The 11,827-nt window shown below is 58.0% G+C and overlaps 4 protein-coding genes across 4 annotated transcripts; 1 reads left to right on the top strand and 3 right to left on the bottom strand.

Moving 5' to 3' along the window:
* Positions 1–2,468: 2,468 nt before the first annotated feature.
* Positions 2,469–3,110, top strand: PHYSODRAFT_471543 (hypothetical protein; the record flags this gene model as incomplete). Its single annotated transcript, XM_009516217.1, has 1 exon — positions 2,469–3,110. One exon carries the CDS (start codon positions 2,469–2,471, stop codon positions 3,108–3,110), a length of 642 nt encoding a protein of 213 aa, XP_009514512.1.
* A 3,451-nt stretch (positions 3,111–6,561) lies between these two features.
* On the bottom strand, positions 6,562–6,732 carry PHYSODRAFT_420054 (hypothetical protein; the record flags this gene model as incomplete). Its single annotated transcript, XM_009516216.1, has 1 exon — positions 6,562–6,732. A coding segment is annotated over one exon (171 nt), but the record flags the coding sequence as incomplete, so codon positions are not given.
* A 2,072-nt stretch (positions 6,733–8,804) lies between these two features.
* On the bottom strand, positions 8,805–9,746 carry PHYSODRAFT_413046 (hypothetical protein; the record flags this gene model as incomplete). The annotated part of the gene is made up of 4 exons (XM_009516215.1): positions 8,805–8,946; positions 9,063–9,172; positions 9,266–9,335; positions 9,676–9,746. Coding segments are annotated over 4 exons (393 nt in total), but the record flags the coding sequence as incomplete, so codon positions are not given.
* A 176-nt stretch (positions 9,747–9,922) lies between these two features.
* On the bottom strand, positions 9,923–11,304 carry PHYSODRAFT_343551 (hypothetical protein; the record flags this gene model as incomplete). Its single annotated transcript, XM_009516214.1, has 1 exon — positions 9,923–11,304. One exon carries the CDS (start codon positions 11,302–11,304, stop codon positions 10,186–10,188), a length of 1,119 nt encoding a protein of 372 aa, XP_009514509.1. The 3' UTR covers positions 9,923–10,185.
* Positions 11,305–11,827: the final 523 nt, after the last annotated feature.

Genomic DNA, 11,827 nt, shown 5'->3' with positions numbered 1-11,827 from the left:
AAGGGCGAAGCTACCAACGCGGTGAGGTGCTTGGCACATGCGCATCGAGCAGCGACGTCCTTGACGTGATGGAGCTGGGCGGTGCTTTGAGCAGAGTCAAGGTGAAGGAGTGGCTGGAGCGTGAGCTGGGCGCCAACCCCGAGCCGTTATGCAATGAGGGCGAACTTGACATCGGGGACATAAGCGCAGAGGACAAAGAGTTGCTATTACGAGTTCTTAGGAACTACCCTGTGCTACTAGAGCCGAGGAAAGGCTGTCCACCAATGACGACTTTGGGGGTGGAGCACGCCATCCACACTGGCAATGAGGCCCCGATCAAGGTGCGACCGAGAAGGTATGCGCGCAGTGAGCAGGAGGCCATTGATAAGGAGGTGACGAACATGCTGCAGGACGGCGTGATCGAGCCCAGTAGTGGTGCTTGTGGCTTTCCGGTAGTGTTGGAAAAGAAGAAGGATGGGTCGGTGCGGTTTTGCATCGACTACAGACTTCTTAATGCCATCACTAAGCGGGACGTCTACCCACTACCACGGATAGATGATACCCTTGACAATCTACATGGGGTTCGGCGATTCACGAGCCTGGACCTTCACGCGGGGTATTGGCAAGTCCCGGTGGCGGCGGCAGATCGCGATAAGACCGGCTTCGTGACGAGGCAAGGCCTGTTCAGATTCGTAAGAATGCCGTTTGGGTTAGCGAATGCACCTGGTACTTTCCAGAGAATGATGGACGCAGTGTTGAGAGGGCTTGCCTGGGGGAGCTGTCTGGTGTACTTGGACGACGTCATCGTCTTCTCGAAGGGGAACATGACGCGACACGTCGTAGAACTGGCGATGGTGATGGAGAGGCTGGCACAGGGGGGTCTATCGCTGAAGGCCAGCAAGTGCTCATTTGCGAACGAGAAGCTAGAGTACTTAGGGCACGAGTTGGACGCCTCGGGGGTGCGCCCGATGGAGAGTCTGGTTGATAGTGTGCGCAAGTTTCCGGCGCCGACTGATGCCAAGGAGGTGAAGCGGTTCGTCCACATGGCGGGCTACTACAGGCGGTTCGTGCCTGGTTTTGCGAGCGTAGGGCCTAAACAGCTTCACAGCCCACACCACGGCCGCGCACTCCAAGTCCGTGATGCTGTACTTTGCGACCGTGGGTGAGTTGACCTTTGAGGCGTACGCCACCGGTTGCTCGCCCTGCCCTTGGTCCTGCGTCTGCTCGAACGCCTCCTGCTGTAGCTCTGCCCATCGCCACACGGCATCCTTCCGCAGCAGCCGTGTGAGTGGCGCTGCCACCTCTATGGGCGTAAGTTCGAGCTGGTAACGGATCATGCCGCTCTAAAGTGGCTCATGACTTCGAAGGATCTCACGGGGCGGCTACACAGATGGTCGCTGCAGTTGGAGGAATACGATTTCGAGGTTGTGTATCGACCAGGGGCGAGTAACGTGGTCGCCGACGCACTGTCACGCGCGCCGGTGCACGCGGTGACGGCAGCTGGTCAAGGACCTGGAGGAGAGCAAAGTGCAGAGGCGGCAGCGCAGGGCGGAGAAGGGCAAGTGACGGCCGCTCTGATCCGTGAGCGTCGAGCAGAGGACAAGACGGTAAAGAAGCTGAGGCGGAAGGGACGCTACGCTGGACGAGATGTCGTGGTGGTCGGCGAGTTGGTGCACATTCGCGAGGACGACGGCAGTCTGCGCGTTGTGTTGCCAGCGGCACTATGGGCCGACGTACTGCGATAGAATCACGACTCTATCTTTGCGTGCCATCTGCGGGTGCCGCAGACGTACGCAAGAATCGCAGCGAAGTATTGGTGGGCGGACATGAGGGCTCACATCAGACGCTGGGTCAGGTCGTGCCGTGACTGTGGCACGAGGAAGTCGAAAGCAAAGGAGGTGATACCTCCGCTACGCAGCCAAGGGGTGGGCGATGTAGGTGACAGATGGGCCCTGGATGTGGCTGGGCCTTTGCCAGTGACTGAAGGCGGAAACCGCTATGTCGTGGCGGCAGTGGACTATAGTACGAGATATGCAGTAACAGTGGCGGTGCCGAGCCACACTGCCGAGGACATAGCCCAGTTCATCATGGACAAGTTGATTCTGGTCTACGGGCCTATGCGGGAGATTGTGATGGACGGAGCGCCCGAGCTGAACGAAGCGATCGTCGAGGCGTTGGTAAGCACACTGCAGGCGCGTCAAGCGACGCCGGTGCCTTACCGACCAGCGCTCCTTGGACTCGTAGAGCGCTTCCACAGAACCTGGAAGGACATGGTGGCGCTGTTCGTCACGGAAGCACAGAACGACTGGGACCGCTGGCTTCCGTGCGCCACCTACGCATACAATGGGGCACGCCATTCTGGCACGGGCTTCAGCCCCAATGAGCTGATGATGGGGCGGCGCCTGAGGGCACCGAACGAGCTGCTGAGGAGCAGCGGGGTAACGCAAGTCGGGCCGTTCGCCGACTACCATCGGGCGTTGGTGGACAGCATGCAGAGAGCAACCGAGGCGGCGAAGGCGGCGCTCGCGAAAGACCAGCGCCGACGAGTCAAGTACTACGACAGGCGTGTGCGTCAGCACGCCGAGTTTGATGTTGGTGATCGCGTGTGGGTGCTGCGCCCACCACGCGGAAAAGGACTCACAAAGTTGACGCATCAGTGGCTGGGGCCGGTACACATCGTTGTCGGCGCGGGCTTCGACAACTGGAAGGTGGAGCGAGAAGACACGGGCGAGCACCTGATCGTGCACTGCAGTTTCCTGGTTTCCTGCCACTGCCCGAGTGACTCGCTCAGCAGTGTGGCAGAACGCATACTGAGGGAGATGGCGGAGGAGGACAACGACGTGGGGTCAGACGCAGAGGAGCCCGACCAGAACGAGGAGGCAGTGGTGCGGGGCGGCGAGGAAGCCACCGTGGCCACGGCGGACCAGATGCCGACGGCGGATGGGATGGCGGCAGTGATGGATGAGAGGACGAGTGGTAGCGTGGCCGTTGAGCGGTCGCGTAACGCCTCCACCGAGGACGTTGCGGTGGCGGAGATGCCCGCTCAGACGCCAGGAATAGCGGCGACGGATGCACGAGCGTCGAGATCTGGTGCTGCGAGAGGAAGAGCAACACCATCACTACGCAACTAGCAGCGGAAACGACGAGCGGAAGCAGATGCAGAAACTGGGGGCGAGGACGCGCTCAAGCGCCGGCACCAGCGGGAAGCGAATGAAGCGCGCGAAGCACGGCGGCTCGGCCGGCAAGCGGCTAGTGAAGGTCAAGCAGCGGCAGCAGCCACGCAAGGTGGCGATGGAGCAGATGGAGCGGCAGCCACGACGCAAGAAGGCGGCGAGGTGCAGATGCTGCGTGGACGAGGACGACGAGCACGACCAGCACCAATGCCGGAGCTCCTCCAAGTGGCCACGGCAGGACACATCGTGGAGAGGGCAAGGCGGCGTGTGCGGAACAGGGCTGGTCGCTACGAGCTGGAGCACGATGTGGAGTACGGCGTCAGGCCGGGCGGACCGACAGGCAGGAGGTGGCTCACGGCGGACGAGTTCGAGAAGCTGCTCGATGCCGGAAAGATCGAGGGCGATATTCCAGCCGGGGATGGCGTGTAGTTGTGTGGCCCGTCACACGACCAACAGCCGCGTGTCCGAGCTTCTGGACGTGCAGGAGTTGACGACGGACGTGATGTGGCACACCATGGCGGTGTCGGTGACGACGATGTACGGCTAGATGCGGCCGGTGACGGGGGCAAGTCAGCGGGCTGGAGCCACCGACCAACGCTGGAAGTGGGCGATTGAAGTTGAAGCAGCGTGACTGCCGAAGATCGCAGGAGGGACGGCGTGTGAAGGCGAGTCAAGGTGGAAGCATGCCAGGAGGCGAGGCGACGCCAGCGGAGCGAAGGTGAGGACAAGAAGTGTCGAGTCGACAAGAAGGGGGAGAGGTCCAAGTAGGATAGGAAGGGCGCTGTAGCTAGAGTTAGTATAGGCGTCGGAGGGGCTACGGTAGATAGGAGGGAGGCGAGTGGCGGCCGTGTCGACTCGACCCTCAGTTAAGATTTGTTGCGGGACGTGCAGCGAGTTGAGACTAATACATTGATCTGCGCCGGAAGCACGGGTTGCTGACCTTCGTACTGCGGCGGACGAGGAGTCGAGCAGTAAGGGGGGGGTAGGCTGAGGTAGAGCTCGCACATGATGAGGGCAGTGGACAAGTAGAGCGACGGGACCGTGGAGAGAGACCACGGGGGTTGTGGCGGAGCGCCTCGACCGAGGGACAAAGGGTCCACGTGTACCTACGGGTGAAGGACACCTGCGTCCGTTGCATGTAACCGGGCTAGTTGCGGGGAGCAGCCGGCGGGGCTACCCGACCGTCGGTGCCGATAACGCTTCCTCCCAGTCATCTCTATCCGTCACGAGGTGGCGGCCAGTAGCTGTCTGGTTGACCACTGTAAGAACTGCCTCGTGCTGATGCCACCGCGGCTAACCCGCTACCTAGGTGCAGAGGTCTGCAATCGATGACGGCTGGCTGACGACCTGTAATGGATGGGGCAGGGAGGTTGGCGCTAGCTACACCCGCTTACTTCCCGGAAGTGAGGTAAATTTACAGGTAACTGAGTAAGTGTCGATTACTAGGTCGTCTGCGACTTAGCTGGGAACACTTATGAGAAGAAGTGCTGTATTTGGCAGTGGTAGATGTTGCAGTGTCAAGTTGAAGTGCTTTTCCGTGTTTAGGTCTTTCGCGATTAAGATGAAGTCCAAAGCACTATATAGTAATTGATAAACAGACAGCCTGTCAGATTCGGCAGGGTGGGACCAATAGAGAGTGGAAGGTTGTAAAATTCATGCACGCTTCACATAGATGCAAACGTACTGAATTACTACAACTTGAGCTTAGTTGAGGATGCGGCGCATGTGCATCATTGAGCTTACTATCCCCGGATGCCTCCAACAATTCCTGATAGTATCCTGCGTAACTCCGTCCCAAGCACGTGACGCCCACTCCACAGCATACTTTTTCACCTTGTCGTCAGATAGATGACTATATCGCATCTTATACTCATCGCTTGATACTTGAAATGTTTCTGGTAGACGAGAAAGCGGGATGCATACGTGTCCACACTGAGATCCCACCAGAAATTCGCAGCAAGAAGCACACGCAAAAATCCCACTCAATGACGGATCTGCAGCTGCCGCTGATTCTTGGCAGCGTGCGTATTCAGCTACGCCTGGGGGAGAATCCAATACTCTCATCAACCGTTCCCGCACTGGTTCACTTTCACGAACGTGCTCGTCATTGAAAACGAATGCATCTGGATGACCTCCACAGCAGTAATAGTAAGCCAAAGCTAATCTCGGATCGGTCGTACACTTCTGTCCACTCTCCATCAAAGCGATTTCGTCATCAGTTATGCTGTTTTACAGCAAGATAGAATCTGCTAAGTCCTGTAGACGTTCATCTTGACCTCGTTGCCGCGACTCTTTTTCTGCAAAAAATACAACAACCAATCCACCAGAGACTAGAATATAGCATCGTTTCGAAACAATACCATGATACCTTTTCTTTTCTTCTGCGTAGCCCGGGATGCTCGCAAAGTATCTGCAGGCCGCTTCAACTTTTTTGCTTTGTAGCCATCTCTGCAGGTGCCATATCGCTAGAACCACGATCTGCTACACCCTCTCGGCTACTAGCGAGAGTCTTCTTGCGCTTCGCGCGGTAATTGCGCATGTAAAGAGCCTGCTTGCGCTTTTATCTTGCACCGCCACTCCAGCTGATGTTTCAGCGCTCTTCGTTTTAGTAGCTTCTTCTGTTGATACGTTGCCGTCAATATCGCACTCGCGCCGCTCGCAGCTACTTGCCGTGACTCGAGAGGACCCTGGTCGCTGCTACCCACGGTCGTTTCTGCCAAACCACCACCCGAACGCGTTGCGATCTTTATTCGCTTGTGTCTGGCACGGTAATCCCGCATGTAAAGGGGCCGCTTCTGCTTCCTTCTGTTGAGCAGCTCTTCAGCAGCTGATTGCTTAGCGTTATTACGCTCGCGTTTCCTTTCCGACGCCACTACTTCGCCGGAATCAATACTGCTCGCAGTTGAAAGCGCTTCGATAGTATTCGGCACTCGCCTGCCTTCGCCAGGGACGGCGCAGCTAGTAACCTTAGACAATATTCCGCCTTGAGATCAATAGGCAAACTGTCAGGAGTCAATCAGGTCTATTCAATTCAATCATATCTTGTCATTGCCGTTGAAGTCGTTGAAGTTGCTGGGTCAACATTCACTATTCGAACTGTGCCGCGAAGGTTGCGCCAAGTTACGCTTACGCGTCCAATTAATCCGTTGGGAGCTGTCCACCCCATTCTTCGGGTATTCCCAGTATTAATCCGTTGGGAGCTGTCCACTCCCTCATTCTTCGGGTGTTCCCAGTAATATGAAACATGCAAAGCTTTATCAACTTGTGTGGACTGATCATTGTTGGCGACGGTCTCAGCTACGTCATACTTCAGCAACCTCTATCTCTTTGTGGTCCTCCTCCTCATTTACACTATCACCCTCAACGAGGCGCCGCACGTAGTGTTTGTCGTCCATTGAATCCAGCAGAGAAAAGTTAGTGTAAAGAAGACAAGCTTCTCGACCTTGTCTGTGGCTAAACGGTTGCGGCGCTTCAACCATACAAACGAAAAGAAGCTCGACACTCTCTCAGCGGCAGCAAAAGAGATCGGAACAGTGAAAATGAGAGTAGCAATGCGCGTTAGACGGGGGTACTCGGTTTCGCCAAGAAAGAACGCGTTTTTCCTGCAGGGACGCAGACGCGCATGGTGGTCGAGTCGTTCGGATGAGTATGTCTTGAAGAGAAGTTCTACATTGGGCTGCGATGTCTTAACTGGAAGACGAAAAACGAGGAGTGAGAGAGCAAACCGCTCGGACGGAGGGTTGAAGGGCACACGCTTCGCTATTCCGCTATTCCTATCTCTAACTCCAATCACCGGTAACCAAAAAAAAGTTCCCGCTTACTTCCGTAAATTAACCGGGGTGGTAAGGGTAAGTGCGAACACTAGATCTGGGGCTATCAGCAGATAGTCATGGACGTGTTGGCATCAACACTCCGTGCGCTTGGAGTTAGAATTGTTTGGGCTGACCGATGCTGTCAACGACCAAGTGACTAGCTCCCAGCGTGGACTTCGTTGCTCACCAAAATTCCAATGGTCGTAAAACAGCGTTTAGATCTTGTAGATCGCAATACCAGCGATCTATCCGAGTTTGTGGTGTATGCATGCTCCATCAGTCACACATGTACGAAGGCTTTTTGTAGGCGGATCTACTACTAATACTTAAAAAACTAAATACTTCTGAAAGCCGAGGAAAGAGTAACTTGTCCTCCGCGTCGCTGGACCGAATTCAACTTTAACTAAAAAAGGCAAAGCCTCTTTAGCAACAATTCTGCCACGCACGGACAACTTATGCATCTGAGCGATTTATTGTAATGCGCGATTGAGTTAGGGTACAGGGCACCAATTTGCCGAGGGAACCAATTTGCCGAGGGAACCAATTTGCCACGCGTATCAGCTGATAAAAATAACCACGCTTCAGCGAGCTCTTCAAGATGCTAGATCTCCGCGTCCTCGCGCCCTGTCCGCGGTTTGCTGCCCTCTTTCCGCAGTAGTCGTCTACCCACTCGTTGTCTGATTCACAGTGAGCCCGCACTTCTCATCCGACCTCGGCGGCCGCAAGACTTCCAGACCTTTCAGCATCTTCATGTGGGGTGCACCACCGGCTTCTTCTTCGAAAGCATTATGACAATCAGCGGACGGACGATGCCTCTCTATTGCCAATGAATCGGGCCCACTACTCTCACCCACACCTATGGCCCTGCGTGTCTAGGCCTTGCGTCGGGATCGACAAAAGCATTGCGATTGGCGTACTCTTCATGAAGGAGATGCTCACACCGATCGGCAAGCTAAGTTCACCTTCGACGCCCAACCGACAAGCCCCTGAGTTTGTGGCGCCACGGTTATCCTGTGCGCACACCGCTGGGCAAATGCATCGGCACCGTTTTCGTATCGTCCGGCAACGCCAGCCTCGTGAACGTGCTGACATACATCAACTGCGTGGACTTTCCACGGCGGCAACAAACTCGAAGCACAACCTCCCGCGTCGGTGTTAACTTCGTTCGGTTTACCCAGGTCAGCTTGGGCGAGTTCCGCAAACGCGTATTGTAGCTGATACGCGAAAGTTGCTGTGCTGCTAGCGAAGACTACGCCGCAGTCACGAGAAAAGCTATCTAGCCTCACTACCAGTATCACCACGGAGCATTTGTTAGCACTTAAGCAATGTCAGGCGAAACACTGTTGTTACATGTTTTGGGGCGGCAAAATGGTTCGGTTGTCGGAAGCCGCGCGTGAAAATATGTGGATTTTCTGAGCAGCCAATACTCTTGTTCATCTCGTTCTATCGGCGTGATCGCAAGTGCAACAGAAAGCCAAAGGGCCTAGCTTTCCGATGGTGTGCGCACGGACGACCTAGTAATCGACACTTACTCAGTTACCTGTAAATTTACCTCACTTCCGGGAAGTAAGCGGGAACTAAGATCAACTTACAGGTAAATAGAGAACACTACCCAGATCGGATCGGGTCTTACAAAAACGCCAAACGTAGGCTCGAAACCCACAGCACCCAAACTCGGCTTCAACGTTAAGCCGTCGCCGCGTCACAACCACACTCGTGAAAAAATTCGCCCGGGACGCACGCCATGGCTGGACGAGCAGCACGCTACCGGCCCTCGGCGCGTGCTTCGGAGCGCTTCTGAAGCAGCGCGCGTGCCGCGCTCCAAGATCGCCGACCCCTACAGCTTGAGCTCCATGAGCAGCGCGTCGCGGCCGGGCTTGTAGTAGTCGGCTCGGATGGCGGTGCGCGCGAAGCCCTGCGACTCGTACAGCGCGATGGCGCCCACGTTGGCCGTGTCCGCCTCCAGCAGCAGCATGGCCGCGCTGCAGCAGCGAGTGAGCGAGCAAGCGGCACGAATAAGATGGACACACCAGAGTTCGAAAAACACATCAGCATGAGCGACCCGATCCTCCGTCACGTAGCGTTTTGTGCGGAGGACACGCACCGATTCGTCCGCAGGGTCGCGATGGCGAGCTGCAGCAGGCGCCGACCCAAGCCGCGCCGCCGCTGGGACTCGGCCACGGCGATGCGGTCGATGTGTCCCTCGGTCTGCACACATCAGGAGGCAAAGCAAAGCAAAAGCAGCGATGAGCGACGGACGGACGGCACGCGCTGTTACCGCTTCCTCTTCTTCGGACGTACGCCGTTGCGCCGAAACAGGATGTACCCGTGCACGCCGCCGCCGTCGACCGCCAGCACCAGGGTGTTGTGTCTGCACCAAGAACAATAGCAGCCCGTCAGCGACCAGCCCCTCGCTCGTGTGACACACAGTGTGTGGCGTGCGGCGCCGTGTTGTATCCTACGGCTTCATGGCCTCCTCCACCAAGCGCTGGCCGAGGCTGTCGCTCTTGGAGAAGCTCCTGCGGCAACGCACACAGGCAAGAACAATAGGCAGACGGGAGCGTCGTGAGGAAGAGGATGGGGCGCAAGAGGGCGCGGAGACACAGCTAAGCCGGAGAGAGCCGCCAACTCCATCGGCACCGTCGAGTCGGGTCGAGCCGACACCTGCAAATGGCGCTGCCGCCCGCTAGTAGCTGTTATTATCACCGCACTTTTTCTCCAGACGCACGGCCTGCGCGAGCCACTCCGCTTTCGTCTTCTTGGTCACGACCACCAGCTCCACCTTCGCTACTTCGGCCGGCGCCCCACTCGCTCGTACCGTCGCCGTCATTGGTTCGAGCTCGAGTGAGTATTTGAATTCGAGTGGCGCCAAACGCCACTAAAGCCTAGTTAGCCATCTGGCAAATCGCCATTGAGACGCTCCCAATTGCGTCTGTCGGTGTCCCATTGAACAGCGATGGTTGACATTGAGGTGCCAGTTAAAATACTCCATTATTCGCACAATCCCTAGTCCACTAATAGCTAATTCTGCCTTATACGACTCGGCCGACGACTCTGCATTGCATCCGTCCTGCACTGCAGCAGCAGCAGCTCCGTGCCCTGCCACTGCTGTAGACAGACTCCATCCATGCATGCATGCATGTACGCACGCGCGCGTTGCCAGCTCGATACATCTACAGTACAATACACGACGACCCACGCCACCTCGCCTGCCCGCCCGCTTAGCTCGCTTGGTTGCAGGCCAACGCGGACGCCGCGCCGTCCCGGGGCCGATGCAGCACCGGGTGCTGCCAGATCTCCTCCATCGTGATGCGCTCTGTCGGGTCCACGCTCAGCATGCGCGCCAGCAGGTCCTGCATAGGCTCCGACACCTCCTGGCCCAGCCCCCACGCCGTGAACACCGCCTTGATACCGCGCTTGGCCACGTACCGGAAGCCCGGGTCCGACGGCTCCGCGCGCTCGAACGGCGGCGACGACGTCAGCAGGATGAAGAAGGCGATGCCCGCCGACCAGATGTCGGCCCGCCGCGGGTCGTAGTGCTCGCGCGCCACGATCTCCGGCGCCATGTAGTAGTTCTTGCCCACCGTCTCGTCACAGCGGAAGCCACCACCACCACTGCTGCTTCCGTTGCCGTCGCCGCCGCTCGTCGGACTGCCAGCTGGACTGCCGCCCACCGCCGACGGGTCCTGCACGCACAGGCCAAAGTCCGCGATCACCGCGCGCCCGTCACGCAGCAGAATGTTCTCGAGGCTCACGTCTCGGTGCGCGATGCCGTGGCTGTGCAGGAAGCGCAGGCCCGACAGCACGTCCACCAGGTACCGGTGCGCCACGCTCTCGTGCAGGCGCTTGGACCCATCCACGCCGTTGAGGAATGGGCCGCCGCTGTCCTCCGGGATCGGCTCCTCTAGAGTTGCTAGTGTCGCGGCCGCTACTGCGTCTTCTTTTTGATTGCCCTGGCCGTCGCTGTCACTGCCAACGCTACTGCCGCTCTTGTCCTCGTCCGCCGTGACGGGCTGCACGCACGCGTCCAGCAGGTCGCCGCCCTCGCAGTAGTCGAGCACCATGTGCAGCACGCCGCCGCCCCTGGCCACGAAGTAGCTGTGCATGTTGATGACGTTCGGGTGCCCGCCCAGCGCGCGCACGCGGTCCAGCACCTCCACCTCGTGCAGCACGTTCTCCTGCACGAGCTCCTGCGAGCGCGACTTGTGCTGGAGCGCCAGCTGCAGGTCCACGGTCTTGACGACCACGCGCTCGTGCGTGAGGCGGTCGCGGCACAGCAGGATCTCGCCGAAGATGGCCGCGCGCAGCGACGCCTCCGTCTCGTAGCGGCTCGTGCCCATGTCGGTGTCGGTGTCGGTGCCGGTGCCTGTCTACTTGTCCGCGGCTAATGGACGCGTCCAGCTCGCGTGTTGAAGAGTGACCGAATGCGAGGAGTGAGGAGGTGAGACCGTCGGCCGACCGAACTCAAATGATCGCCCTCGTCCAACTGTAACGAGGTGTGGGCGACGACCGTCGGCCAACAAGCAAGGAACTCTGCGACTGCGAGCGAGTACTGCAGCTTCGGCTACTCAGGGCGCTCCAGATGCCGCCGCTGCTGTTGCTGCTGCTTGGCGCAGTCGAGAAAGGGCTGTCGTCGGTAGGCGAGCCCCAGCTGGCGCGCTCTGCGTGTTCAAGGCGAGCGGCGGTGATTCGGCTGAATCAAAACGCGTGTTGGGGGCGTCTGGCGAATGGAAATCAGACGCTGCGGCGCGCTTGTGGGCTCGGAGGCGGATCGGGAAGTGCTCGCTGCTTGCCCGCTCGATCGATCGATCGATGCTCCAAGGCCCCGCCCAATTCTTCTACACCGTATCATCATCTTTGGCC

Source organism: Phytophthora sojae (genome assembly GCF_000149755.1).
Source record: "Phytophthora sojae unplaced genomic scaffold PHYSOscaffold_1, whole genome shotgun sequence".
In the NCBI taxonomy this organism is placed as follows: domain Eukaryota; phylum Oomycota; class Peronosporomycetes; order Peronosporales; family Peronosporaceae; genus Phytophthora; species Phytophthora sojae.
Note: the sequence above shows the minus strand (reverse complement) of the source record. Positions and strands in the feature narration are given on the sequence as shown.